General features: G+C 51.5%; 1 protein-coding gene across 1 annotated transcript; it reads left to right on the top strand.

Moving 5' to 3' along the window:
- Positions 1-549: 549 nt before the first annotated feature.
- Positions 550-20,724, top strand: SLC25A15 (solute carrier family 25 member 15). The gene is made up of 6 exons (XM_004711266.2): positions 550-829; positions 7,111-7,369; positions 12,280-12,417; positions 16,262-16,431; positions 17,414-17,572; positions 19,380-20,724. The coding sequence occupies exons 1-6, from the start codon at positions 775-777 to the stop codon at positions 19,502-19,504; spliced, it is 906 nt and encodes a 301-aa protein (XP_004711323.1). The 5' UTR covers positions 550-774; the 3' UTR covers positions 19,505-20,724.
- The last annotated feature ends 5,970 nt before the right edge of the window (positions 20,725-26,694 follow it).

Here is a 26,694-nt window from a genome sequence, read left to right as displayed (position 1 = left end):
GTTGGGCTGCTAACTGCAAGGTCCTTAGGTCAATACCACCAGCGTGTTGCTCCTCAAGAGTAGGACGAGTTTTTATACTTCTGCCAAGATTTATTCTCAGCTCAGGAAGACCCCCAGGGGCAGTTCCACTCTGCCCTAAGGGGTGACTAGGGGTCAGAAGGAAAACCCATGTCACTGAGGCAGTGGGCTTTGTTTTTTGAGTTTGTTCCCCGGCTCCCCAAATGGGCTGCTGTCTGAGTGGAGAATGAGCCTGGTAGACAGTTATCCCAGCCCCGAGCCCAACCAGGCTCACCGCCAATGAGTGGATACCAAATCATAGCAACCCTCTAGGGCAGGCTTGTGGGTTGGAACTGCTGACCTTGCAGTGAGCAGCCTGGTGTGTAAAGACTACCCCCCCAGGGCTCCCAGACTCATGTGGGATGGCGTGGGCGTTCCGTGGTTGGCTGATTCTTTGGCATTCAACTCCAGTGCTTTCCGAGAGCCGGGCTCTAGCCCTGCACCGGCGTCCAGGGCAGGCCTGTGATCTGAGTGCTGCAGAGGAGGCGCTGCTGGGCAGGGAGGTGGGGCTCTGTGCTGCCCTCCTCCTCTGAGCCATAGAGAGCTGACCTCCCAGCTCCAGGGTTCTGAACCAGGGCCCTCTCGGCTGGGTAGGAGAACAAGAGGCCACAGAGGCCCGACTCACGGTGAATTCTTGCTGCTCTGCAGGGATATGAGGAGCCCGTCGTAGACGCCACCAGTTGCCGTCCGCAGAGACCACCGAGCGAGTGCACAAACATGAAGTCCAATCCTGCTATCCAGGCTGCCATCGACCTCACAGCGGGGGCTGCAGGTAATCCCTCTTGTCCCTCGAGGAACCTGCCTTGTCACCAGTGAAGCAGTAAGCTTTTACCCTTTAAGGAGTGCGTGGATGTCCGGTTCAGAAGAGGGCCAAAGATGGAAGATGTCTCAGCTCTGAGACGAAGCCCCCTGCTCCATGTGGTATGGTTGGGGCACTCGGGCAGTGTGATAGCCCATCCCAGTATGGTGGTGTCCCACCGTGTTCTCTCTCACGGAAATGACTGTTCTCACTAAACCAGGCGCTGTCACACCACCTCTACCTCCCGGTGACTCCATGTGTGTCAGAGCGGGACTGGACTCGTAGAGGGTTGTCCAGGGGACGTAGATTGCCAGGCCTTTCTTCTGAGTTGCCTTTGCGTGGACCTGAGATCCCAGCATGGTGACTGTTTGCACGCCCGGGGACTGGAGAGGTGGGTAGCTAAAGCTGATGGGACTCAGATGAGGTCATCGGATCTGCCAGGGATTGGGTCCGGAGGGTTTTCGTAGGACTTCTCAGGGCAGCTGACCCAGCGCTGTCACAGCACCGCCTCTTGCCCTGACCCTCACTGAGTTCTTAAAATGGATTTGTCGTTGAGCAGGGACCAGTATTTTTCCATGAACCAAAGGTCGGTCGCCCCAGGTAAGAGAGCGAGGAGGCGGGCGACAGCGTATTACAAACATTGATAAGCCACAGAGGACAGCAGCCGGCTCCACGTTAGAGAGCAGGGGCGGAGGTAGGGGGACAGCCTGAGAAGGAAGGGGCACGCAAGACAGTGAGTGGGCCTCCCTGAGTGCCCGCCCGGGGTCTCTGGCCAGCCCTGGGTGGGCGAGCGGCTGTCCTCCTGACATCTGCTTCAGGCTTCCCGTCCCTGTCTCGTAAGCGCTGGGCTCAGTTTGGGCCTCTGTAATAGGAGAGCATCAAACCGCCTCAGAGATTCTTAGCCTTCGGGCTCATGTGGCCTATCAAAGACCTCGGCTCTGCCGCACAAGAGTCAAATGGCTTTTCCTAGAAAGACCTGTGCGAGCGTGCATGTGTGGCCACACGTACAGGTAACTGGGGGACAGCCACACCGGCAAAGTACAATAGACTTAAAAGCTGCAGGAGTGTCGGGGCTGCAGCGTGCAAGGCGTTGCTGCCCCAACACATAAACCCAGAAACTGCGACAACATCAAACCAGTTGTGTCCAAGTCCATTCCCACCCGGGACGCCCCTCCGTGTGTCAGAGGAGACCTGTCCTAGGGTTGGTGTGCCAGCACCTATGGGAGCTATGGAATAGGCATCCTTACTCTGGCCACCCAGGGCCTCCCCTCAGTAGTATGGACCGACCACAGATGGTCCACCAGCACCAGGGCCTCCCTCTGCAGTGGTTGTGTGGGGAGCCCTGTCTCGGGCTGGAGGGTGTCTGGGCATATGTGATGCCTGTTGGGGACACAGGTCCCTTCCTTCTGCCGGAGGTCTGTGAGGTGAGGAGATGCCGCAGGTCCATCTTGGAGGGGGTCTCAGAGTCTAGAGGGAACCGTTACAGACCACGGCCCGGAGAGAGATGGTGGGTTTGCACACGGCTCCTCAGCTGCGGGGTGAAAAGACAGACTGGGCCTTACTTTCTTGATTGCTGGTCATTTGTTGTTGTTTGTTTTGGTTTTGTTTTTCTAAATCCTGGGTCAGAAGCATTCCCAAGGATGCAGGCTGACTTGATGTCAGCCCCACTCTCGTGAAGTGGAAATGGCTGGGTTTCGGCTTGTGTCTGCTGGCCCCTAATGTTTTCTGCATGTAGCCCCCTCATGGGGGCGATCCCTGGGTGAGAATGGAGGCTGCTATGGGTGGGGGGATGCAGGCATAGCCTACGTAGATACTTTTTTTGAGGGGGGGACTTCCCTTTTCCTTTAGTACAAAGCTTTCCTCTAGAAACAAGGTGTCAGTCCAGCTCCTTAAGCACATGCCCTGTCATCACCTGATAGCGACCCCAGAGGGTGGGGTAGAACTGCCCAGGTGGGTTTTTCCAAGACTGTGACTGCTAAGGAGAATAGAGAGCCCATTTTCCTCCTGGGGAGCGGGCCGGTGGTTTGGAACCCTGAGGATAGTAGGGCAGCAGGTAGCCATGCTGCCCCCAGAGCTGTTCTTCCTCTCAGGTTCTCGAAGGTTGTGGGGCTCGGCCTGCCCGTCTGCAGTTTCTCTGCAACAGCTTCTTAAACTGAGGTCCAAGATCCCCACACGGGGTCGAGTAACCGCTTGCTTGCGGGGGTGGTGAAAGACTTGGTAACAGGAAAAAGTTTCCAAATGTGCCATGACCAGAGAGTCATTCCAACGTGCCGTGAACCCGAGGTGTTCCTGGCAGTTCCTGCCTGTGGCACCTCAGCCTTGGTTCTCAAACATGCGCCCCTTGGCCAAAAACCTGATCACCCAGGCTAGCTGTGCTCCACAATAACTTCTAAAGGGTGTTAACTTCATTTAAAGCTGTGCTTGGTTCGCATACTTAGTGTTTTTAGTTTTTATAAACAAATGTATTTTCTCACAGTTTTGGAAAACAAGTCAGAAATCAAGGGGCCTACTAGGGGGCAAGGCCTTTCTCTGTGTGGACTTGCACTTGAGGAGAAAGACCCCCAGCATCTGTGGGCCCAGTGTTCCGGGAGACCTCCATGTGTGTTGGCAGCAATATCCCCCTGGGTCTAGGGCAGCGGTTCTCAACCTTCCTAACGCTGAGACCCTTTCATACAGTTCCTCATGTGGTGACCCCCAACCATCAAATTATTTTCGTTGCTGCTTCATAACTATAATTTTGCTACTGTTATGCATCTGGTGACCCCTGTGAAAGAGTCATTAGACCCCCCAAAGGGGTCACGACCCACAGGTTGAGAACCGCTGGTCTAGGAGGTTCTTAGCACAGGGTACCTGGGTGCAAAGGATGCATTCTACTCGCTGCCCTTCTTTCTTGGTGTTATTGAGAACCCTCGGTCCTGGTCCACCTTTTAAATCTCCTTTATATTTCAAAAGAGATTTGCTCAAAACAAAACTTACACTGTAGGTTTGCTCAAAACAAAACTGTAGGTTGTATCCTGCCTCATTAACATAACTGCCTCCAATCCTGCCCCAGTAACAGAAATTAGGATTTACAATACAGAGGATAATTAGATCAGAAAACAGAAGGTCATTGTGTAGTCCTGCCCTGGCTGAGTCCGGGTGGCATATATTTGGGGGTACACAATCCAGTACATGACATCGCGCCCGTTGCATGCCCTTGCCATGTGTAAAAGCATCGCCACCCCTTCAGCACATCCCCAAAGTCTTAAATCAGGTCCAAGTCCAAATTCCATCCCAGGGCAAAATTTCTCTTCATCTGTGAGCCTGTGAAACCTTGAATGCAAATGATCTTCTTCCAAAGTATAATGACGGGACAGGCACAGGTAAGCATTTTCATTACACATGGGAGAATGAACAGGTAAGGAACAAGCCCCAAGCTCAAAAAGCAAATTCACTGCCATCAAGTCAGTGCCACCTCAGAGGGACCCTATGGGGCAGGGTGCAACTGGCCCTTTCAGCTTCTGAGACTGTCACTGCGCTGCGAGTAGAAAGCCCCGACGTCCTCCCTCGGAACGGCCGGTGGCTTCAAACTGCTGACCTTATGGTTAGCAGCCCAACTCATAACCACTATGCCACCAGGGCTCCTTAAGCAAGTTCAAAGTGTATACTTATTTATAGACCCGGGGTCAAGTAGAAATCTCTCCCCACCCCAGGGGGTAGGGGGGCCAGGAGCGGAAAGTTTCAGAAACGCCGCGTACGTGTCAGAAGTGACTTGTGACAGGAAACGAAGATTAATACGTCAGCTATAACGCTGAGGGTTCCGGGCAGAGGCCCTGCCTGGAGATGGGCGTCTAGTGACTGTGGGCAGTTGTTACGAACCAAGTGTAGGAAGCTCTGCCAAGTATAGAAGACCGTTCAGGCTAGCATTCCAGAAGTATCTGTAGCCCCTGGCAGCTGGGGGTAGGGGGCACTCTGAAGGAGATCGGTAATTGTATGATTAAGGAAAGGAAGCGGGATGGATCGCAAAAGCTAAAACTGTCTTAGAGGGAAGCTAACTTGATGTTACTAATCAATGACAAGTAGTATCGTGCCAGATCTAGTCGTTTAAGAACTCTAAGATAATGCAGTCACTACTTAGCTTTGGAGGCCCCGGGTGGGACACATGGTTAAGGAGCTTGGCTCCTAACCCACAGGTTGGCGGTTCGTGTCCACCTGAAGTTCATGTCCACCTGAAGTGAAACATCAGCCTTTGAAAACCTCAGAGTGCAGTTCTCCGGGGCTCCTGTAGGGGTGCTGTGCCTCGGAGCCAGCTCCAGAGCAAGTCCTGAGCGGGAACCTGAGCGTGGTGCTCCCCTGCCCCGTGCCTCAGTCACCTGGCACAGCCGGGGGATGCGGTCCTTCAGGTCATTGTTCACGTCCTCAAATACCGAAGTTGGAAACGCAAACAAACAAGTCAGCTTGTGCTTGTTTGCTTTTAGTTTTATCGTGCTGAACAGTCAGGAATCATGCTGGTACTTCAGGTCAGACTTTTTACAGATGGGAATGCAAGCCATGGGGCAAGGGCAGCTGCACCGGAGGGCAGGAGAAGCAAGTCGCCGTCTGCCCGAGGCCAAGGCCTCCAAATGGAGCTCAGACATGCGTCCACCCTCCAGTCGTCTTTAATGCTGACCCCAACCGCCCCTCCCCTGGGACTCTAGTTCTCCACTGGCTTCCGGGATTCACTGCAGTGGCTACACAGAATTCGCACACTGTACTCAGGATTGTGGAACTTGTTAGGGAAATAACTCATTAACAGTTCGGGATCAGGAAGGCCCAGGGACACAGTCGTTCGATCAGTGCTCTCCGCTCTGCCGGTGGCCTAGGCCTCGTGGCTTGTTTGGGCAAGTGTTACGGAGCTCTTTTGGCTCTTGACCTCTCGGCCCAGTGTCCTCTTGGCGTCTGCCCTGCTTGGGCAAGTGTAGCTCTGCTGACTGACCCCTCCTCCACCATTCAACCTCGGCCCCGTGGCTCTCGGCTCTCTCTGTATGTCTCATGTTCTTGGTCTGCTGCTGCTGCCTTCTCTACCATCTCTTGCCCTCTCTGGTGGGCTGAGGAGGTTCTGCTCAGAGATCTCAGCATCCGAAGGGCACCCTCTCCTCCTGGCTCCTCTTTCTTGATGGGAGTGAGATCTCCTCCATTCCCACTCTCAGGATGGCGTGTTTTACACCTAACAAGATGGTAAAACTGACCAATCCCCGCGCTCGGATTCCATATGCCGTCTCTGCGTGGTCCCACCCGAAGGTGCCCTGCACTGTATTTATAGTATTAGCTTCAAGCACCTCACGTTTAGCCTCGCTCCACCCAGTCATTTGGTGGGAGTTGTCGGGACTAGGTCCAGAAGAGCCCTATCCAGTACTTCACCATATTGCAGGATGTCATTTCCATAGGGCCGCCGAGGCAGCTCCCAACTGCAGCGAGCAGGAGCTAGGATGCACTGCACTCAGGACCTTCCGGTGCTTGCTTTCTCGTTCGTCTGTGTTTGTAGATCTCAGCCTTCGTAGCGTGCACTCAGACCGCAGTGCAGCGTGCCATCTGTTGGTGCTTCCCCTCTCAGCTGTTCACTCCCAAGTGTTCAGTGGTCCCACTTACAAAGATGCTGATCCCAAAAGGCAGTAATAATGAAGACTTAAAAAAAAAATCCTACTTATGTCAGAACCCACTTACCACGGAGCCAATAGAACGGAATCCTGCAATACGTTGAGGACAAGGCGTATAGAAACACTCGTGTGTGAGACACGTGCTTCTGTGATTCATGCTTATCGAAGGGCGACTGCAGTCTGTTTCTAGCTGAAGACAAATCATTTGTTCAGGAGTCCAACTGGGAGAGGTTTTTCCCCTGGGGTGAAGTATTTAGCTCCTTGTTCTAAAGGATAATTAAATAGGAAAAATAAACAAATAAACAAACAAAAAGCCATCCTGGTAGCCAGACTTCTGAAATATGGGAGAACTGCCCTGGGATGTGTGGGTTATGGCGGGCTGTTCTGGGATGGGGTGGGCCGTGACATGCTGTCTTGAAGCGGTGTGGGCTGAGGTGCTGCCCCGGGGTGGCGTGGGCTGTGACGTGCTGTCCTGAGGTGGCACGGGCTGTGAAGTGCTGACTTGTGGGTGGTGCAGGCTGTGACCTGCTGTCCTTAGGTGGCACGGGCTGTGTGACACGCCGTCCTGAGGTCTAGGCTGTGACTGCCCTGCGCTGTCCTGAGGTGGCACGGGCTATGACCTGCTGTCCTGGTTTGCAGGGGGGACGGCATGTGTCCTGACGGGACAGCCGTTTGACACCATGAAGGTGAAGATGCAGACGTTCCCCACCCTCTACCGGGGTGTCACCGACTGCTGCCTGAAGACCTACTCCCAAGTGGGCTTCCGGGGCTTCTACAAGGGCACCAGCCCCGCGCTGATTGCCAACATCGCCGAGAACTCTGTCCTCTTCATGTGCTACGGCTTCTGCCAGCAGGTGGTGAGGAAAATCATTGGACTGGACAAGCAGGCAAAGCTGAGGTGAGCCACCAACAGCGACACGGTTTTGTTTAAAACAAAACACCTACTGCTGCCAGGGAAAACGTTTGCTTTTCTAAAATTGCCTTTCTTTCTGGTAATGATGGTATCCCTTGTCACAATGTCAACTCTTTCTTCACCATGTGTTTCTGTCCTTGCTGTTGAGAATACACACCGAACGCGCACCAGCCATTTCTGCATGTGCAGTTCGGTGACGCCGATTGCCGTCCATGAAGCAAGCGTCCACACAGACTCACTGCCCCACAGGCTTCCCAGCCAACCCGATGCCTGCCGTGGGTCCCATCCCAGCAAGAGACCTTCAAAGAACACAGTGCTCCAGGCGGGCATTCGTCGTACTTGTTTTAATCATTTTATTAGGAGCTCTTACAGATACTGTAACATTCCATAACGCAATTAGCTCACGCATAATTGTGTAATTGCTGTTTCAGAACATTTTCTTTCTACTTGAACTCTTTGATATCAGTTCCCCTTTATGCTCCCTCCTTCTTACCCCCCAGGAGCCCTTATTTATATATATATGTATGTATGTATATACATATATGTATGTATGTATGTATATGTATACATACATATACACATATATACATATATATGTGTGTGTGTGTGTTTTTCCCAGACAGACATTCTTTTACTAGTTAAGCTAAAACTGCTTGATTTTTAAGGTGACTTTAGGGATATTGTTGTCTAAGGTTTAAAGATTGTCTCTGGGACTCCTCCAGCCTTCATGCCTCAGGAAGTCTGGGTGACGGAAGAGCTTACATTTCCCTTCTTTTGCTCAAGGTTGTTCTAGAGCGGTGGTTCTCAACCTTCCTCATGCCACGACCCTTTCATACAGTTCTTCATGTGGTGGTGACCCCCCAATCATAACATTATTTTCGTTGCTACTCCATCACTGTCATTTTGCTACTGTGATGCATGAGGTGACCCCTGTGAAAGAGTTGTTTGAACCCTAAAGGGGTCACAACCGACAGGTTGAGAACCGCTGTTCTAAAGAATCTTGGATATTCAGTACTGGTGCCTGGATGCCATCCACTTTGTCCTCTCTTTGCCATATGCAAGTGTGTGTGTGTGTGTGTGTGTGTGTACACACATCTCTCCACCGACTAGCTCATGGCAAAAAGAGGCGGTTGTTCCTGGAGGCGATTAGCCACACCTATCGGACTCCCTTCTTTCTCTGTTCCTCTGAGAATGGAGATCTGTTACACTTTGTTGGCCACAAGCAAGCGAGCAAGCTTTTAAGACCCCAGGCAGGATGCAGAAAACTAACTAGGAGGTAGAATGGAAATGCCAAATGAATGTATTAGGCCGGTTAACTGGGATGTCCCAGGAAACCGTGACCGGAAACCTCCAAATGGAGAAACCAAGTCCCCCAAGATATTTGGTTGTACATAACAGCCTCCGCAAGAACCCTTTTCTCTTGTCCCATCACTGTTGTAAACGATTCACACCGCTTTCGCCAGCTCAGCTTTTCACAGGCGGACAACCTGACGACAGCAGGTGCATCAATCAGCTGTGCGACCCACCCGCTTCCTACATCAGTGTGATTTCTCCTCCGCTGTAAACGGAGCTCAGTGCTCATAGTCTCCCCCACCCCCACCCCGCCCCCCGTACCCAGGGGTAAGCTTTGGTCTCGGACATGATCTGCCCTTCGGTGACTGGCCTATCTCGGTCGCATGCACCTAGCCGCCACCTCTCTTCCTGGCTGAGTAGTAATTCCATCATACGGCTGCAGCACGCCGGTCTGTTGGTCTCCTCACTCATCTGTTAACAGGTGGGCAGGTTGCTTCCACCTTTTGGCTTGTGAGCGGTGCCGTGAATATTGGCGCCCGAGTCTCTCTTTGAGCTCTGGGGGGTCTCCCGAGGAGTGGTACTGCTGGCCCTGTGGTGCTTTTGTTTACAGTTCTTGAGAAGCGGCTAACCACGGCCGCCCCATGATGCCTTCCTACCAGCAGTGAGCAAGGGTTCCACCTTCCCCTCGTCCTGGCAAACGTTCCTTACTTTCCGCTTTTTCGTTTTTATCCCAGTGGGAGGGAAATGGCACCTCACGGTGCCTTTGTCTGCCTCCCTCTGGTGTCCAGTGATACAGAGCCTCTTTCCATGTGTCTAGTGGCCATTCAGATATCCTGTTTGGTCAGATGTCTGTGTAGGGCTTTTGCCCATCTCATGATGGGGTCATTTGGCTTTTTTGTTAAGTTGTCCTCAGTTCAATATGTATTCTGATGACTAGATTCTTATTGGATATATGGTTTGTGAAGATAGTCTCCCACTTAGTGTCTTTTTACTTTTTTGGTTAGTCTTTTGATGAGCAAAAGGTTTTATTTTCCTGAGCTAACCCAGAGGTCAGCTGCCCGTCAGCCCCTGCGTGCGAGAACGATGAGGCAGTCTGCTCTGCACGGATTGACAGCCTCGGGAGCCCTGAGGGCAGGTCTACTGTGCTCTGCTGGGCAGAGTCGAGTTGGAATTGAGTCCCGGGCATGGGGTTTTATGGCTTCCAGAACATCCCATCGGGACCTTGAGAAAGCGTGGGGGAGTCTGGCCAAGAGCAGCGAAGTGCTCTGTGTGGTTTGTGTTTATTTCAGTAGCTGTACACACGCTTTAGTTGTCAAGGAAGCCATCCTGCTTCTGAGTCCCGGGCCATTTTCATCTTGCAGAATAGCGGTGGTTTCCGGCTAAGGACAGACTGTCTCAAAGTTCACAAGGCCCTCACGCCCACTTCCATTTTTCATGACCTGAGAGGAGCCGACCAAGGCTGAGTGAGTGTCCTGTAGTACAGGTGGGGCGGCAGGTCCAGAGAACGACACGCACAGAATCACCCGGGTACTAAGAGACCCAGCTCGGGCGGGGCTCCAGCATTGTTAGGAAGAGGTCAGAGTACAGGGCAGTTTGAGCAGCAAGCACTGCTCCTGGGAACCTTGGAGGGTGATTTGGGCAATAAGGCCAATATTTGTCTGTCCCTGGTTGTGCATGGCCGAGGACTTGACCTTTGACTGAGCGGGGTCTTAGAGGGCAGGCGCGTTCAGGTACGTGTTTGTGAAACAGGAGACAAACAGCCGGTTCTTACAAAACCCACGGCCACACCTCTGCCTCTTCCATTCCAGTTGTAAACGTCCTTCCTCCCAGCAGAACCAGGGGGCCCAGGCCCTCAGGGAGCACTGGTAGATCAAAGTCCTCATCACAAAGCCACAGGCCACAGCAAATCTGCACTGGCCCTGTCACTGCCCCGAGTCGTGGGCTTGACATCGGGCCAGTCATGAGATCGGCATCAGGCCAACCTTCTGTACCTCAGCTTGGGGCTAAGAGGCCTCTATGTTTATTGGTTGTCACCTTTGCTCCAGCCAACTTGGCTAGCTCTAGTTAATGCCCCTAATTGACTACTGCCTGTCAGCAGGCTGGCAAAGCGTCCCCGAGGGGAGACCACGTATCGATCTTCACACTACCTGCAAGACACGGGGGCTTCTGGAGCCCAGTTGGAGTGCAGGGAGGAGGATGCGATGGGCCCTGTAGCCTTGGGCTGACTTTCCGCTTCCTGTGAAGCTGTGGGTAGCTAGTTCTTCTCTGTGAAAGGCTCTCCTGTCGCAACTTCCAGAAATCCAAAGGCAGGTGAGGGGTACACTCGCTTCCTTCCCAAAAGAAAACCTCACTCAAGCCAACTAATCAGGGCCACGGGTGTGGGAGAGGCTGGCCTGGTCCCTAGAGACCTTCCATGTGTCCACCGCTGCAGAAGCTGGACTCGTGACTCGAAGCCGCCCTTGATTCTGCCCGGAGTGGACTGCTGCTGTGACGTGAGGGCCACTATGCTTAGGTCCCTCTTGACTTCTATGCACAGCCCACAGGGTGGGACCACCCCTGGGGAACTCTGGCCGTCCCAGTGATCTGTGAGCATTGATTTCCTGAGGGAGTCAGTGTCAGGAGCCAGCAGACCCACTGCGAAGTGGTCGGTCCTTCTGTGCTCGCAGAAAGCAGGTCCGCCAAAGGGCAGCAGGGTTTCTGTGATGAAATGCCATCACAGGCCCTGGCAGGGGCCTTTCTTTCCTCAGTCCCCAGGTGGTATAAAGGGCTACTGCGCTCGGCTGCTAACAAACAAGCCGGAGGTTTGTGCCCACCCTGAGGCACCTCAACGAAAGGACTGGTGCCCTCACGTCCGAGTGCTACTCTGACACACAGGGAGGGGAACTGTCTCAGTGGCAGCTGGGCTCGTTTTGTTAACAGAGAAGCCTTGGGAGTCATTTGTTTCCCCGCCCTCCCCTGATCTTGAACCCTTGCAGGAGTCTGATGCCGTGCCCCACAAGAGACTGGCTGGTGATACTGGTAAAGGATCCCGTGGCTTTGGATCTGTGTCCATCCCTGCTTTAGTGTCCATTTCCCCGACTTCTGAGCTGTGAGCCTTCTGGGGTGGGGAGGCCCTCCTGCAGCTCTGCCGTGTCCTCTCACAGAGGGTGAGAGGTCATCCCCAGACGGTAACTTTTTTCACCCTGCGTTCATCTGCGTTATCTGCATTGCAGGGCTGGTTGGAGTCACATGGGAGTGTTCGTGGTGTGTGGATTTGGGCGGTGGGACTGTGGGTAACCCCCACCCCATCTTTCACACCAGTTTGCTTGTTTGCATCACTCGTCTGTCTCATAAAGAGGGTATGGGATTTGCAGTCGGCCCAAGCCATCTTGTTTGAATCCTGCGCGGCCACCTGTGTGTGCTGGGCAGCTTTGGCCCCAGAAAGTACCATCTCGGAGCCCCATCTGGAAAGTCAAGTATGGCTGCCCCCTTCATAGGTGGTAGGACCTGGCGGGCCACCTTTCCTCCTGCTGCTGCTCCCCATCGCCCTGCCCAGCCACCTCTGGGTGGAGGGTCCAGGGGCCCAGCGGCCACCCACCACGCCCTGTGCTTTCCGCTTTCAGTGACCTCCAGAATGCGGCCGCCGGGTCCTTCGCCTCCGCGTTCGCGGCCCTGGTGCTCTGCCCCACGGAGCTGGTGAAGTGCCGGCTGCAGACCATGCACGAGATGGAGACGTCTGGGAAGATCGCGCGGAGCCAGAAGTAAGCACCGTCCCGCCCTGCCTGCCCATCCTTCGTTTTCACCTGTGCGCAAAGCCAGCGGCTGAGAGCCACACCTTGGGCTATTCCAAAAGCACCTTTATCGCGTTTCTAGAACGCTTCCCCCCACTAGGCAAAAGGTAATTTTCCGAAAGGGCTGCCCGTGATGGTTGGACCGTGTATTAGTCTAGGTACTTTAGAGAAACAAATCCACAGCAACTCATGTATGAGAGTTTTATGTAAAGAAAATGTGCATCATGAAAACATCCCAACCCAATGCTGCCCAAGCCCACAAGTCCAACATTAACCCATTATCCCAACACCAGTCCAAAAGTCCTCCACCTCACAAAACAGAGGCAATGATGCCGACTGCAGGAGGTAAGCCGAGTCAGTGAACGAATAAGCATCTCAGCATTAGCAGGGGTCTCCACACGGCTGCTCCAACACCTAGGGCTGCATCAGGATAGGTCCATATGGCTTCTCCTTGGGGATGTCTTGTAGGAAGTCAATCTTGCAAGCTGAAGCAGGGAACTGCTCAGGTAGCTGCACCCTGGTACGACCATCATAATGCAAGAGACCCAAGAACTAGAAAGGTGAGGCTCACCACCCACTTATCCCTTCGCCTTTCAATTAGCCACACATGTGATTATCAGCCAGGTTGGCACAATTAACTAATTCAGACTGCTTCCCGGCCCCCCAACTCCCCACACAGACCGGTAGCTTTAAACTCCGCCCCCAGGAATAACCCATGCCCTGGAGCTTCGCCTTCAACAAGGGCCCTTTGGGATTCTGAGATAATACCGACGCCAACTTCATGGTTGCACGGAGTGTGCACGCTGAGCACCCCACAGCACGGGGCATTTTTCTTGACTTTTCTCCCCACAACCGCTATGGAGGACTCACGTTTGAGAACATTCAGGAGAGCCACGCTTCAGTGTCCCTCGCCAACTCGGTCTTGGGAACAGACTCTGGCTACCCCGTGAGGGTGCAGCTGTCATGCGCAATGTGATTCACTGGACCATGAATGCCCTGTTTATCACCTTGATTAATCCCTCAATGTGTTTCTGCATCTTGACCTCTGGCTGACAGGCGTTCTGTGCTTGGCTGTTGCTGGGGTCAGCCCAGAGCCTGCACATCCCCTAGGAAACTACACAGATATCTTGGTGATTTCCAGATTTATCTGTCTTCATTCAAGGAGCATAGGATTTGTGATAGCTAGCTATTTTCTGCACACTTGGTTAGGTAGGGAATTTATCAGGTTAGAACACATCAGGATCTGAAAGCATTAAGGATACAGCTCTTTTGCCTGTAGTGACTCTTCTCACCCAAGACAGCAGGCACAGACAGCTCTCTCTGGTTCTTGGTCCTACGTCATGGGTCCCTTTGACCTCTGTCCTGCTTGGGGAAATGTCACAAATTTCCTTTAGTGCTGATAAATGTCTAAAGTGCACCCCTCTGCAAGCCAGTGTCCCGCCCAAAGGTGCTTGTCTGTGGGCCAGGAAGCCTTCCACGCCGTCTCTTTCTGTGCTGTCCCTCTGCCATCTCTCCATGTAAAGATCTCACACACACGCCACTGCTGGCTCTGCTTTCTTGGTGGTCACAAGACTCTCCATTCTTTGTACCCAGCATAATGGCAAAACTGCCCAATCCACTCATTAGAATTCTTTATGCCCTGTTGACATGCTCCCTCCCAGCCACTTGGTGGAAGTTATAAAGACTGGACAGGAGAGCCCCAGCAAGTCATTTCATTTCACTGCGAAACTCTAACTCCTGGCCAGATGAAGGAGTAGAACATGAGTAGCTTTCAGAAAACTGCCCTCAGGTCCTTTCCAAGTACTTTAAGGTGTTTTCTTGTGTTGTAAATGTGTATGTAACAGAACATTTGCCCTTTCTGCATTCTTCACATGTACAATTTATTGACGGGTGTGTTCATGTCATTCTTATTAGAAGCTAAAAGCAACATCAAACCCACCACCGTCAAGTTGACCATGACTCATAGTGACTCTCTGTCGGGTTTCCAAGGCTGTAAATCTGTACAGGAGCCGACAGCCTCATCTTTCTCTAGTTGCTGGTAGGTTTGAACCACGGACCTTGCAGTCAGCAGCCCAGACCTTTACTAGAAAGTCAGTATTCCTGTGTCCTAAATAGTGAGCTCCCTTGTTCCTGCCTCCTACCCCTGGTAACCAGTAACAAACTTGGTTTTCTATGCAGTCGCCTATTGTAGATTTTTTTCATGTTTGTAGGACAACACAAGATTGAACTCTCCTGCTTGATTTCACGCAGCATACTGGTTCACCCGTATGGCAGTATCTATTAGGACCATTTCTTATAAGACTGAGTGATATTCCATCTGTAAGTCTTATAAACCACATTTTGTTTGTGCATGCCTCTGCGGATGGGCATTTAGATTCATATTTAAGATATTTTTTTGGAAGAAAGCACCAGTAGTTTTTAAAACCAAAGGGACTTAAGCCAGATAGACTCTTTGTAAGAAAAGTATGAACTAGGAGCTCTGGCTTGGTATTTGGGGTACCAGAGTCCCCCAGACCAGAGGGGTGAGACGGCCTTGGGGTGAAGACTTGGTCTGGAAGCAGGTAGTGGGGCTGTTGCATTCTTTGCTTCCATGCTGCAGTCCAGAATGCCTGCGGGAGTGCAGGCCTGCCCAGGGAGGCCTTCTAAAGTCCCCAGAAGGAAGATAATCATTAAAGGCATGTGGCTTATATTACCTTTGGGCTGGAATCCTTCATTGCTCAAGCCCAGTGGCCCGTTCTCTGGGAACAAAGTGAAACATGAGGCCTCTCTGAGTCGCACGGACGAGACAGGCCTCTGGTCTGGGTTTTAATAGGGGTCAGACCTGTCACAGAGGGAGTCCAGATGCCGAGTGGGCCTGCGTTCAGTGGCTTTCATAGCAGGGCTGTGTTCTGCTTAAAATCAACGATCCTCAATACTCACTGCGTCGTAGTTGCTCCAGCTCAGAGCTGAGAATGTGTCTGTGTTCTGGTGACATTTCCGCCTTTGCTCATTTCTCTGTACCGAAGTACAACCAGGGGGCCCTAGTGGCACAGTGGTTACGCATTGGGCTGCTAAGCACATGGTCAGCAGTTCTAAACCACCGGGGCACTCCACGGGGAAAGGTGAGACTTTCTACACCCCCTAAACAAGTTAGTCTTAGAAACCCACAGGGACAGTTCTACCCTGTCCAAGAGCCTCGTCTGAGGCGGAACCGACTGTGAGTTGTCTGTTGTTCTTGTTAATGGAAGCCAGAGGAACCCCACACTGAGCAAACGCCATCGGAACAAAGCCCGTGAAAAGAAAGGGGGAAGCGGCCCTGGGGGATAAGGGAGCGGGCAAGCAAAACGGCACTTTATTCATGGCGCGTTTGTCACGCTTGTCACTCTGTGGTTTTCTGCCATCAAGTTGGTCCTGACTCGGCGACCCTGCCTACGACAGAAAGAACTGCCTCCCGGTCCTGCACCACGCTCACCATCCTTATGTTTGAGTCCATCTCGGCCAGGATCTTCCTCTTGTTTGCTGCCCCTCCACTTGACCTAACCTGATACCCGCTTCCCGGGGCTGGGGCACTCGTTTCTGTTCATTCGGATGGGCACCCGCTCTTCACATCGCCGATCATACGAATCTGGAAAGGCATGCCTCCATGTGGAACCACGGAACCACCATTGAGGTGACGCCACTTGTCATCCACACGCCTCTGTCCCACCGAAGCCTGGCTCTCACTCTCACCACGCCCTGGTCTTCTTCGTACAGAGTCGTGTCCCCTGACAGCGTGTAGTCAGCCCCTTAGCTGGGTGCCCACCGTCACTGTGCCACGCTCTCTCTCTCCTCCCAGTACAGTGTGGTCGGTGGTGAAGAGCATCCTGCAGAAGGACGGCGCCGTGGGCTTCTACCAAGGACTCTCGAGCACTTTGCTTCGAGAAGTACCCGGCTATTTCTTTTTCTTCGGTGGCTATGAACTGAGCCGGTCGTTTTTTGCATCAGGGAGACCAAAAGATGAGCTAGGTAAGAGAGTGAGTGATGAGAAATGGGGGAGTGGTGGTGGTGGGAGGGGTGGAGAGAGAGCGAGAGAGAGTGCGTGCTTGTGTGTGTGTGTGTGTGTGTGTGTGTGTGTGTGTGTACACGCACCTGTACTGGGTGTTTGCACTCCCTGGCAATGGTAGCTTCCGATCCTGGGCTGTGGGCGTCCCTTGGTGGGGAGAGGTCCATCTTCCACTCTGCCCCCACCCCTCCACCCCCTAACCCCCACCCCCCAGCCCTAGTCCTCTCTGGACAGAGGAGCTGACTAACTAGCACCCTTCCCTGGGGCTTCTTCCTCACTCCGGCAGGGTCGAAGCAGCACCACTCAAATCCCTCTCTAGAAGGAGAAACATTTGTTCTGGATCTAATCTAGGTGCAGAAATTACCTTTCCCACAGAGAATGCCCTAGAACTGAGCTTGCAGTGGTAATAAATCGTGATAATAAATCCGGATCGTGTTTTGAGACCAGTGAAAGTGTAGCCATCGTGGCTTATTCTGCTTAGCCCCTTGGCCTAACTGTGTGTCAGGCCCGACTCATTAAGTATGCCCCTTTCCTTCAGTTATCTCCTTAGGGTGTTTGGGGCACTAGGGGGCTCTCCAGGCCATGATGTTGGGGTTTTCATAGGAGATTCTTGCTTTTTTGTTTGTTTGTTTGTTTGTTTGTTTTTTTAAAGCAAAAACTGGGGCTATAGGTTTCAACGTATTAAAATACTGAGTTGATAAATGACGTGCCCATGTACTCTGGCCTTCCATCCAGTCTCCCATCATCAGGCATCGCCACCCATTGTGGGCCTGCCCTTCCCCGGGAGTCCAGCCCTCTGAGCGGGAAACCACGGGACCCAGCAGTGGACCAGGCCAACCAAACCCAACTAGTGCTTCCTGTGCTCAATTTCCTGGGAGGACTGCGCTCACCTGCGTGGGCGTTGGCACCTCCCGCACTGAGGCCCGCTCTCTGCTTCCTCCGCAGGCCCCGTGCCTTTGATGTTGAGCGGCGGTGTGGGCGGAATCTGCCTCTGGCTGGCTGTGTACCCCGTGGATTGCATCAAGTCCAGAATCCAGGTTCTCTCCATGTCTGGAAGACAGACCGGGTTTGTGGGAACCTTCCTTAGTGTGCTGAAGAATGAAGGTAAGTCGGCGGCATCCGGGGCAGGGGAGGTGTGTCCTGTGAGTGGGCTTCTCGCTTGCTGTGTCTAGCCGTGTGGGTGCCTCACACCTGCCTCACACCTGCGCTGGTGCCTTTCTGCAGCTTGCTTTTGCCGGTCTCTCCTGGTCGCTTTCTTTTTTCCTTCAATTTATTTAACATTTTATTGGGAGCTCTTACAGATATCATTACAATCCATAGTTCCCTTAGATCAGGCGTAGTTGTACAATTGTTGCCATCGTCAGCTCCCTTTTAACCCCTCCTTCCCCCTCCGTACCACCTCCCTTGAACCCTTAATGTTATTATTATTGCCATAACTTACACAATCCAATGAATCCATTCACCTAAAATTCCGATGTTCCTTCCCCTAGGAGAGGTCTTGGAGTTCCTATATCCAATCTCTAGGCCAGATACTAGCTGGGGTTTCTCTGGTCTACCTCATCTGGAAGGGATGGTGTAAAGGTGGGCTCTGCCCAAGGGAATAAGAAGGCATGGGGTTTTACATAGCAGAGGTTACATACTTGTTTTACACAGCAGAGGTCAGCTGTTTTGCATAACGTGTGATACGTAGTATGTTTGACCTAACAGATGTGATACCCTGCTTTACATAACAGTTGTTAGACAGCTGTTATACATATCAGATGACCTCTAACCTGACCATTAGGGACTTATTAGAGACATGATGCATCCCAATGCTGGGCCTTCTGGGATTAAAAATGGATGAAGAAGTTTCTGAAGAGGATTTACGGTTCATTTTTAGCTAATGCAGGAGAGTGAGGATTTTAAGGTTTGTGCAAAGCCAACTTTATGAAACCAGAGAGTAAAGACTTGTCGGTTCAACACCCACAATGCACCTGAAACTCCACAGCACGGTAATTGTATCGCAGTAGGCAGAAACAGTTTGATTCATGGGTTAAGTGGGTGCAGACACCTGGCTCCACACGTCAGTAGAAATCCAACGTTAAATCTGCACAACCCTTTATAGTTTCACAGAGTACTGACACGTTCCTTATCCAGTTTTCATAACAACGCTGGGAACCAATTTCCCCCCTTTAATGTCAGTCCAGGAGCCCTGGTGGTGCAGTGGTTAAGGCACTCGACTGCTAACCAAAAGGCTGGCAGTTCAAACCCACGAGCTGCTGCAACATGATGACCTGCTCCCATAAAGATGACAGACCAGTGAAGCCTATGGGGACAGGTCTCCGTCCGTAGGGTCACTGCGAATAAGAACAGCTAGATGGCAATGGGCAGTGTCAGTCCAGGGCCAGTACTAGAAAATGGTCTGCTGACGTCAAAAACTCTGCCTTCTGTATTTCCCATGATTCCTGTGGCCTGCATTCGATACCACAGAGTCACTGCCGACTCATAGCGACCCTGTAGAACAGGGCAGAACTGCCTTGATGGGGCTTCTGAAGCTTAATTTTTTTTTTGAAACTGTTCATTTTTTGTAGGAGTAGAAAGCTTCGTCTTTCTCCTGGGGAGCAGCTGGCTGGTGTTTTCGAACTGCTAACCTCATGGTTATTAGCCTAATCAATATGTAACACTATAGCACCACAGCCTGGCTCCACAGCCCAATTGAACTTGCAAAGCTGCTGACGCAGAACTTGAGCGTGGATCTGCTTGGCTGGAATCCACACACCTGTCCTTGTTTCCGCTCACGTGTTTACCGAAACCTAGGACTAAATCCATTGTGTGGGGTTTGGGTGATGCTGCGCCCTGCAGCTGTGGGGGACTTGTCCGGGGGAGGGTCGTCTCAGTCCCGATCACCCTACTGTCTCTCATTATTTTGTAGGTGTGACAGCTTTGTATTCCGGACTGAAGCCGACTATGATTCGTGCCTTCCCTGCCAACGGGGCCCTCTTCCTGGCCTACGAATACAGCAGGAAGTTGATGATGAGCCAGTTTGAAGAAGACTGAAGTGCCTCGCGAGCCTGGGCCCAACCACACACTTCATCTCAGGGCTGCACAGAGGACAAGACCGATGTGCAACTATTTTTACTTTATGAGAATTTTAGCTTTTTTTTTCTTCTCCTCTAAACCCTAAATGTGATAGAAGGACTTCTCGTTTACATCCTATAAATTCTGCCCAGAACTGTATCGACGTCGAGAAATTGCTCTCCTTCCCTGGGTGCAATACCCAGGGTGAGGCAGTGGCCCTGGGCCCGCTTCCTCCAGAAGGCCGGATGCAGCCCAGGGCTGGGGACGTGCTGTGAACCACACAAGTTGGTTCCGCGGTCCCTCTCAGCTCGTGCAGCAAAACCCAGAGTTGAGACATCTGTGAAGATGGTGACACCTGGATTGCTGAACCCGTTCACGGTGTAAGGTCGGGTTCCGAGTCTGCATCGCAGTGTGCACTACAGTAAGCAGCTCAAGGGGTGAAGCCGGGGTGCTGCTTGAAAACCAGCAGTACTTCTAAGAGGACCTTCCTGCATTCGGGGGTGGCTTCCATATTCTTGAGTTTCAGAGTAGACATCTTGAATTTTCCCAAGATGCTCTACTCTGCCCTGACATAGTGCCATTGTCTCTAAGTGGGGCCACGCTCTGCACTCTTGACACTACGGTTGGGTGTAACCCAGAGCATCAGGTCTCTGGGAAGCTACACACCCTCACCTGTACCCACTGCCCTCGGTGGGGCTTCCCACTGAGGAGGGGGCGGGCAGAGGGGACGAGGCTTGGCTGCCCTGCATAATCTGGTGGGGATCCATGTGGCTGATAGCAGCTCGTAGTTTCCCATCTCAGGTTCCTGGCCTGGGTAGGGTTCCAGGGTGTCCTGCTGGCCCATCTAGGGGCTATGGATCCACTTTGGCTACTCACAGTCTTCTGCCTCAACCAGTCAGAAGCCTTTGAGAGAGACAGCATGCCACAGCCAGGGGAAGAGCCATCGCTGTTTGGTGACGGTGCTTGTGGGTGAGGCTCCCCCCTTTCTCCAGCAGGACCAGACAGCATGGCACTGTGAGAAAAGCCAGGGCTAACCCATCCTGAGGTTTCTACCCTGCCAGTTTGATCTCCTTGCCATGTTTCCAAAGTGCTGGCGCCTTCTAAAATGTAGGACTGGTAGAATGTTAACAATGATTATCTATGGGTTGTGACTTTCATATAAAACATTGACACAGAATTTTAATAAACTACCCCACATATTTGTGTGTATTGATATATGTACACACACACATATATGTAGTACAAAACACCCACAGATCATCATCTGACCCTCAGGGTCTGCTCTTGGACCCTATGGTCTAAGAGGGTCAGTCATTCTTTTTTTTTTTTTTTATTCTGGCATTTATGGGGTGGTAATTTGGAGATTACATCTATTAGCCCTACAAAAAATGAGGGTCGACTATTCTCGTCTTTTATTCTTTTTTTTCTGTGAGTGAGGCAGTGAGTGAGTGAAGTAGTGAGAGAGTGAGGCAGGGAGTAAATGAGACAGTGAGAGTCAGTGAATGAAACAGTGATTGAGTGAGTGAGACAGTGAGTGAGTGAGGCAGTGAGTGAGTGAGTGAGTGAGTGAGTGAGACTGAGTGAGTGAGACAGTGAGTGAATGAGACAGTACGAGTCAGTGAATGAGAAAGTGAGTAAGACAGTGAATGAGTGAGGCAGTGAGAGGGTGAGAGTGAGGTAGTGAATGAGTGAGGCAGTGAGAGAGTGAGTGAGGTAGTGAATGAGTGAGGCAGTGAGAGAGTGAGTGAGGTAGTGAATGAGTGAGGCAATGAGAGGGTGAGGCAGTGAGAGAGGGAGAGTGAGGTAGTGAATGAGTGAGACAGTGAGTCGGGTCAGTCATTCTTAGTGCCACTCATGTAGGCCTCCTCACTCCATAAGCCAGCAGGGTGCTCTCAATAAAAAGCATCCTCACGCAGCTTGCAAAGCCGCCTGCAAAAAAGACACCAACCATGATCGTCCGAGCCACGCGTGCCCGTCACTGTCGACAGAACTTCAATCTCAAGCCTCCGTTCCCTTTAGCTTGTTGGTCTCCGTGACGCCCCTGGTCACTGGAACCTGGGTCCCTGAAACAAGAAGGCCAGGGAGCGGGTGCCGGCAGGGCTGCGGCTGCCAACGTCATGGAGAATATTCTATCGAGTCCCCCACCCCGAGAAAACAGTTTTCCACTGTTCCTCACATATTCCCATGGCCAGTAGCTAGTAAGTGTGTGTCATCCTCTCAGACCTTGGTTCAGAGCGGAAGGTAAAACAGGCATCTCCTCAGCAGAAGGTGCAACTTCAGGTTCACAGTCCAGGACCTGCCCGGAGATCATGGACCCTTTTGTCAGCAGGGCCTCCTTTTGATGTGTTTCCATCAAGGATTCACTTGTTCACTCCCATTGCGTCGCTGTGCACAGCAGAGTGGGACACGGCCCTGTCCTGCACGCCCTCGCCGTCCTTCTGTCCGAGCACACTGTTGCAGCCACGGTGCCGATCCATCTTGTCAAAAGTTTTCCTCCTCCAACCTCCTGTACCAAGCATGATCTACTCCAGGGACTGGCCTCTCCAGATAACCTGTCCGTGTACGTGAGAAGAAGTCTTACCAGCCTGACTTTTTTTTTTAAATCATTTTATCGGGGGCTCATACAACTCTTATCGCAATCCATACATACGTCAATTGTATAAAGCACATTTGTACATTCGTTACCCTCATCATTCTCAAAACATTTGCTCTCCACGTGAGCCCCTGGCACCAGCTCGGTTTTTTCCCCTCCCTCCCGTTGCCCCTCCCTCGTACCATCTTGACGTTAAAGGAGCATTCTGGCTGTCCTTCCAAGACAGAGTGGTTTGTTCTTCTGGCAGGCCTCAGGACTTGTCTTGGTCTTCGTCAATGCTGTAATTCAGATGCGTTAATTATCCCTTATAGACCGCCCAGTCTTCCCGTGTAATGAGGCGATTGAACCAGACTATGGCTTGGATCAGAAGCACTTCGTCCTCAGCGACTTTGAGTAAACACAAACAGTTGGTGGGAGGGAGGGGTGGAAACCTAAGCTGAGAGTGGTTGGTTTTGTTTTGTTTTGTTTTTTCCCTTTTGTTTGCTTAATGTAGTCAGGCGTTGGGCCCAATTTGTACTACAGCAGGGCTGTACTCCAGTCCACAGAGTGATGCAGAATATTGTGCTTAAGGAATACAGGTGTTCGAGTGTCACTGACCTGACACTATTGTGCGGGCTGACCATTTTCAATGAATGACGAAGCCCTGGAATTTTCCAGTGGGCGGGAGTGTTAATACTTCCACAAATACTGACCCGCCAGAGCCATCAGGTGGTTTCTCTGGAATAAGGCATTCATGGTAACCATCCTACAGCATTAATTGTTCCAATTATACTTACAATGGCCATTAAAGGAATTCCATGAAGCCACCCAGATATTGTCCAGCAGCCGATTCTATCAGCCCACCCCTTGTGTGTCCGTCTGTCATCCTGTGGTAGCTTGTGTGTTGAAAAGAAGCTGCCAGAAAACAATGTCCTTGGTGATAGAAATGACACCGAGGATCTCATGCATTCTACAATGGGAAACACCTTCTTACCACCACGTAGACAGTGGCTACACGTCGACCCCACCAGATGGATTACACAGAAACCAATGGCATCTGGGGAAAGGTGTGCAGAAGCTCCGTGCTCCCAGATCAGGCCAGGGGCTGATGGCAGAACGCACCGTTGATAGTTCATAGGCAAGTTCAAGTTGAAGCTCACGTCAACTTGAAACAAGCTCCTGAGAACCAAAAGACAGCGTCTAGAGATCTCCTCAATAGGAGGAGATCTCCTCCTGGTGATCTGGACTGATGAGTTGTGAATAACATCGAGAACGTTATATAGGATGGAAGCAAAAGGTCATTTAAGAGACAGGGAAGAGACCAGAGTGGATGTCAGAAGTGACTGCAACTTGCTTTTAAGGATAGAGTAGCTAAGGCAAGGGAAGAAATCAAGTCCGTGCTACACAGAGAATATCAGAGTGGTTCAAGAAGACAAAGTGTTAGAACAAACTGTGCGACGACCGGGAGTTAGAAAAACAAAAGGGAAGAACGGACAGTTGTCAGTTATGACCTTTGCGAATGAGCTTGGTGGCTGTCCTGAACAGCCAGGACAGCAGCAGCCTTACTTTCCCCGCAGCCTCAGAGCTTTGTAAGGACTTGAGAATGACCGTCTGGGATTCTCTTCGATGGGACTGTATCCGTAACTAAACTCATTTTCCTCTAAACCCATTTTCATCTACTGTCTCCACTAATTCAAATCTGTCCATCCAGCGAGTGCTTTTATCATGTGTCTGGATGTCTAAAAGGGTCCCAGTGGGGTCCGGGCTACACGGTACCACTGTGCGCCCAGTGGGTTCCGGGGTACACTACCACACTGTGCACCCAGTGGGGTCCGGGCTACACGGTACCACTGTGCGCCCAGTGGGTTCCGGGGTACACTACCACACTGTGCACCCAGTAGGGTCCAGGGTACACTGTACCACTGTGTGCCCAGTGAGGTCTGGGGTACACTGTACCACTGTGCGCCCAGTGGGGTCCGGGGTACACTACCACACTGTGCACCCAGTGGGGTCCAGGGTACACTGTACCACTGTGTGCCCAGTGGGTTCCAGGGTACACTGTACCACTGTGTGTCCAGTGGGGTCCTGGGTACACTGTACCACTGTATGCCCAGTGGGGTCTGGGGTACACTACCACTGTGTGCCCAGTGGGGTCCAGGGTACACTACCACTGTGCGTCCAGTGGGGTCCGGGGTACACTGTACCACTGTGTGCCCAGTGGGGTCTGGGGTACACTGTACCACTGTGTGCCCAGTGAGGTCCAGGGTACACCGTACCCCTGTGCGCCAGCCACTCTAGGGAAGGCGGAGCCTTTTTAGGGCGAGGATAAGAATTCTTCTCCGTAGAGGATTCCTGTCCATCACATGATAAGGCCAGTAGGAACACAGCATTTTCTTTTGTGTGTAATCACAAGGGAAGGGGATGCTTGATTGGCTTCCTCGAGCTAGGTCGTTATTACAGAATTATTACAGAGGGATTGGAGTTTTGCGCCAAGTGGATTGAGAGACAACCGTAGGATCAGTTTTAAATGAGCAGGTTGTAACTTTTTTTGTGATAAAAGGGCTTGGATCTGATATTCCTGGGCCTGCCCAGCAGGACTTGCGAATTCGTAGTTACTTTTCATCGATCGCCTCTCTCTCATCCAGGTGCTGTCATCTGGAACCTCATCCTTGACGTGGGTTAAAGTAAACGAAGTTGGTTGCAGGGCCGGGGTGGTGCCATAGCCTTGTCTGAATTGCTTTAACTAAAAGGGCTTGGTTAGCCACGGCAGAAGATGCACGCAGCTGCCACTGGGTCGGTTCTCATGGACCGCCTGAGGGGCCAGATGGCAAAGCCAACAGTTGGTCTGGTTGACAGTCCTGGTGACTGTTTGAGTTCGTCAGCAATTTTCCATGCCTACAAAGAGCAAGGGCAGGATCAGAACGCAGGGAGAGCCTCAGAATGCAGCTACTCATTCTCACTGCCTTTGAGTGGAATCCGACTCGGCGACCCCCATGGCTATCCAAGACCGTCACTCTTTACAGGAGCAGAAAGCCTCGCCTTCCTCCCTCAGAGCAGCTGGTGGTTTCCCACTGCCGAGCTTTCAGTCAACAGCCCAACATGTAACCGTTGTGTCACACAGTAGACACCGCGGTTCTCAACTGCTTTGGGGGTCGAACGACTCTTTCACAGGGGTCATCTGATTCATAACAGTAGCAAAATGACAGTGATGAAGTAGCAACGCCAATAATGTTATGGTTGAGAGGTCACCACCACATGAGGAACTGTATGACAGGGTCTTGGCATGAGGAAGGTTGAGAACCGCTGGAGAATTAGAGCCCCAGAGAAAAAGACACGGCCTACTCACAAGCCAAACGAAGGCTCTAACAAAATTCCTCTGTCGAGGGCATACGTGAGAAAATCGCTACTAATGAAAAAAGGACAACTAAAATGCTAATAATTTAATGTTATTTCAAACCTTGTGTCTTAGCTAAATTAACCTATAGCTAGCAGTCATAAGAGTTTAGTAGAATGCAAAAGCTGGAAACAATTTCAAAAATGCAGTAAGACTTGAAATAAAAGCTAATATGGGTTCTAATCCCAGGTCATAAGAAATGGAAGTACTATCTCTAATTTCATTTTTTCCCCCATGAATGTTTTGAAGCTCCCTGCATTTCCTAAAAGCATTTGTATAATGAGAGGTGAGTTCACACCGGAGGAACAACATCAGGACAGGGACTGCTATCCCACAGCTGGAGTTGAGGGGCAATCAAAAGAATCCGAATCAGAGTAATGGAAAACACAGGTCCCGAGGACCTCTACGGCTTTTTTAGGTTTTTTTTTAACCACCAGCAAATTTGCATTTATAAAAGGTTACTTCAAAGGCAAATGGAATTTAGCAAAGAGCCACTGATTCTAACATTTCTGTACACGTTACACCTTTGAACTGGACAAAAATGATCAAAAGATGGCACCACAGATGAGATAAATGATTAAACTCATCAAAATATTCACAACTACAGGCTATGATTCTGGTAACTAGCAAAAACCTAGAAGCTAAAGCTCCCATGTAAGCACTCGCTTCAGAGTTCCTAGCGGATGAGTTACCGCCACGTTCAAGACCAAACCGCCATGTTTTGCTGCGGGCTCTCGGGTCCATTTCGTCAGAGAGGTGGTCTACCAGAGGATGCCTGCGCGCGCTGGACCACTTGAAGCTGCGTCAGGGAATTTCACCATCACCCGGGGCCAGGGACGTCCCCACCCAGGACAGAGGGAGCCAGGTTCTGACCCCCTGCAGTTTTGCAGCACATGGATTCCTGAGCAAGATCAAATATGATCCTTTCCATCGATCTGGTGCCTTTCTCCAATTAACGCGATCAACAAACAAGAAGGTGCGGCCCAGCTGTCGGTGCCTTTACTGTCAAAGCCATTCAGAAATTTAGATCAATTATACTTAATCAATGTATTAAATCGGGATGGATGAGGTATGTTTGTGGGCTGGCCTGTTACAACCTCATGAGTTAATTTTGAGGGCCGAAGAGAGTAGCTCTTAAATCCTTCAACATTAATGGAAGGATTGTCAGCCAAGTTAATCCCATGGAGGACACGAGCCTGGCAT

This window comes from Echinops telfairi, unplaced genomic scaffold (assembly GCF_000313985.2).
Source record: "Echinops telfairi isolate 266 unplaced genomic scaffold, ASM31398v2 ScPeMD7_11;HRSCAF=52, whole genome shotgun sequence".
Taxonomy (NCBI): domain Eukaryota; kingdom Metazoa; phylum Chordata; class Mammalia; order Afrosoricida; family Tenrecidae; genus Echinops; species Echinops telfairi.
The sequence above is the reverse complement of the archived record's forward strand: the minus strand, read 5'-3'. Positions and strand labels throughout refer to the sequence as shown.

Coding starts and splice junctions, on each gene's coding strand:
- SLC25A15 (XM_004711266.2), top strand. CDS start 775: ATGAAGTCCAATCCTGCTATCCAGGCTGCCATCGACCTCACAGCGGGG. Junction 830..7,110: donor CCTCACAGCGGGGGCTGCAG/GTAATCCCTCTT, acceptor CCTGGTTTGCAG/GGGGGACGGCATGTGTCCTG. Junction 16,432..17,413: donor GAGACCAAAAGATGAGCTAG/GTAAGAGAGTGA, acceptor CTTCCTCCGCAG/GCCCCGTGCCTTTGATGTTG.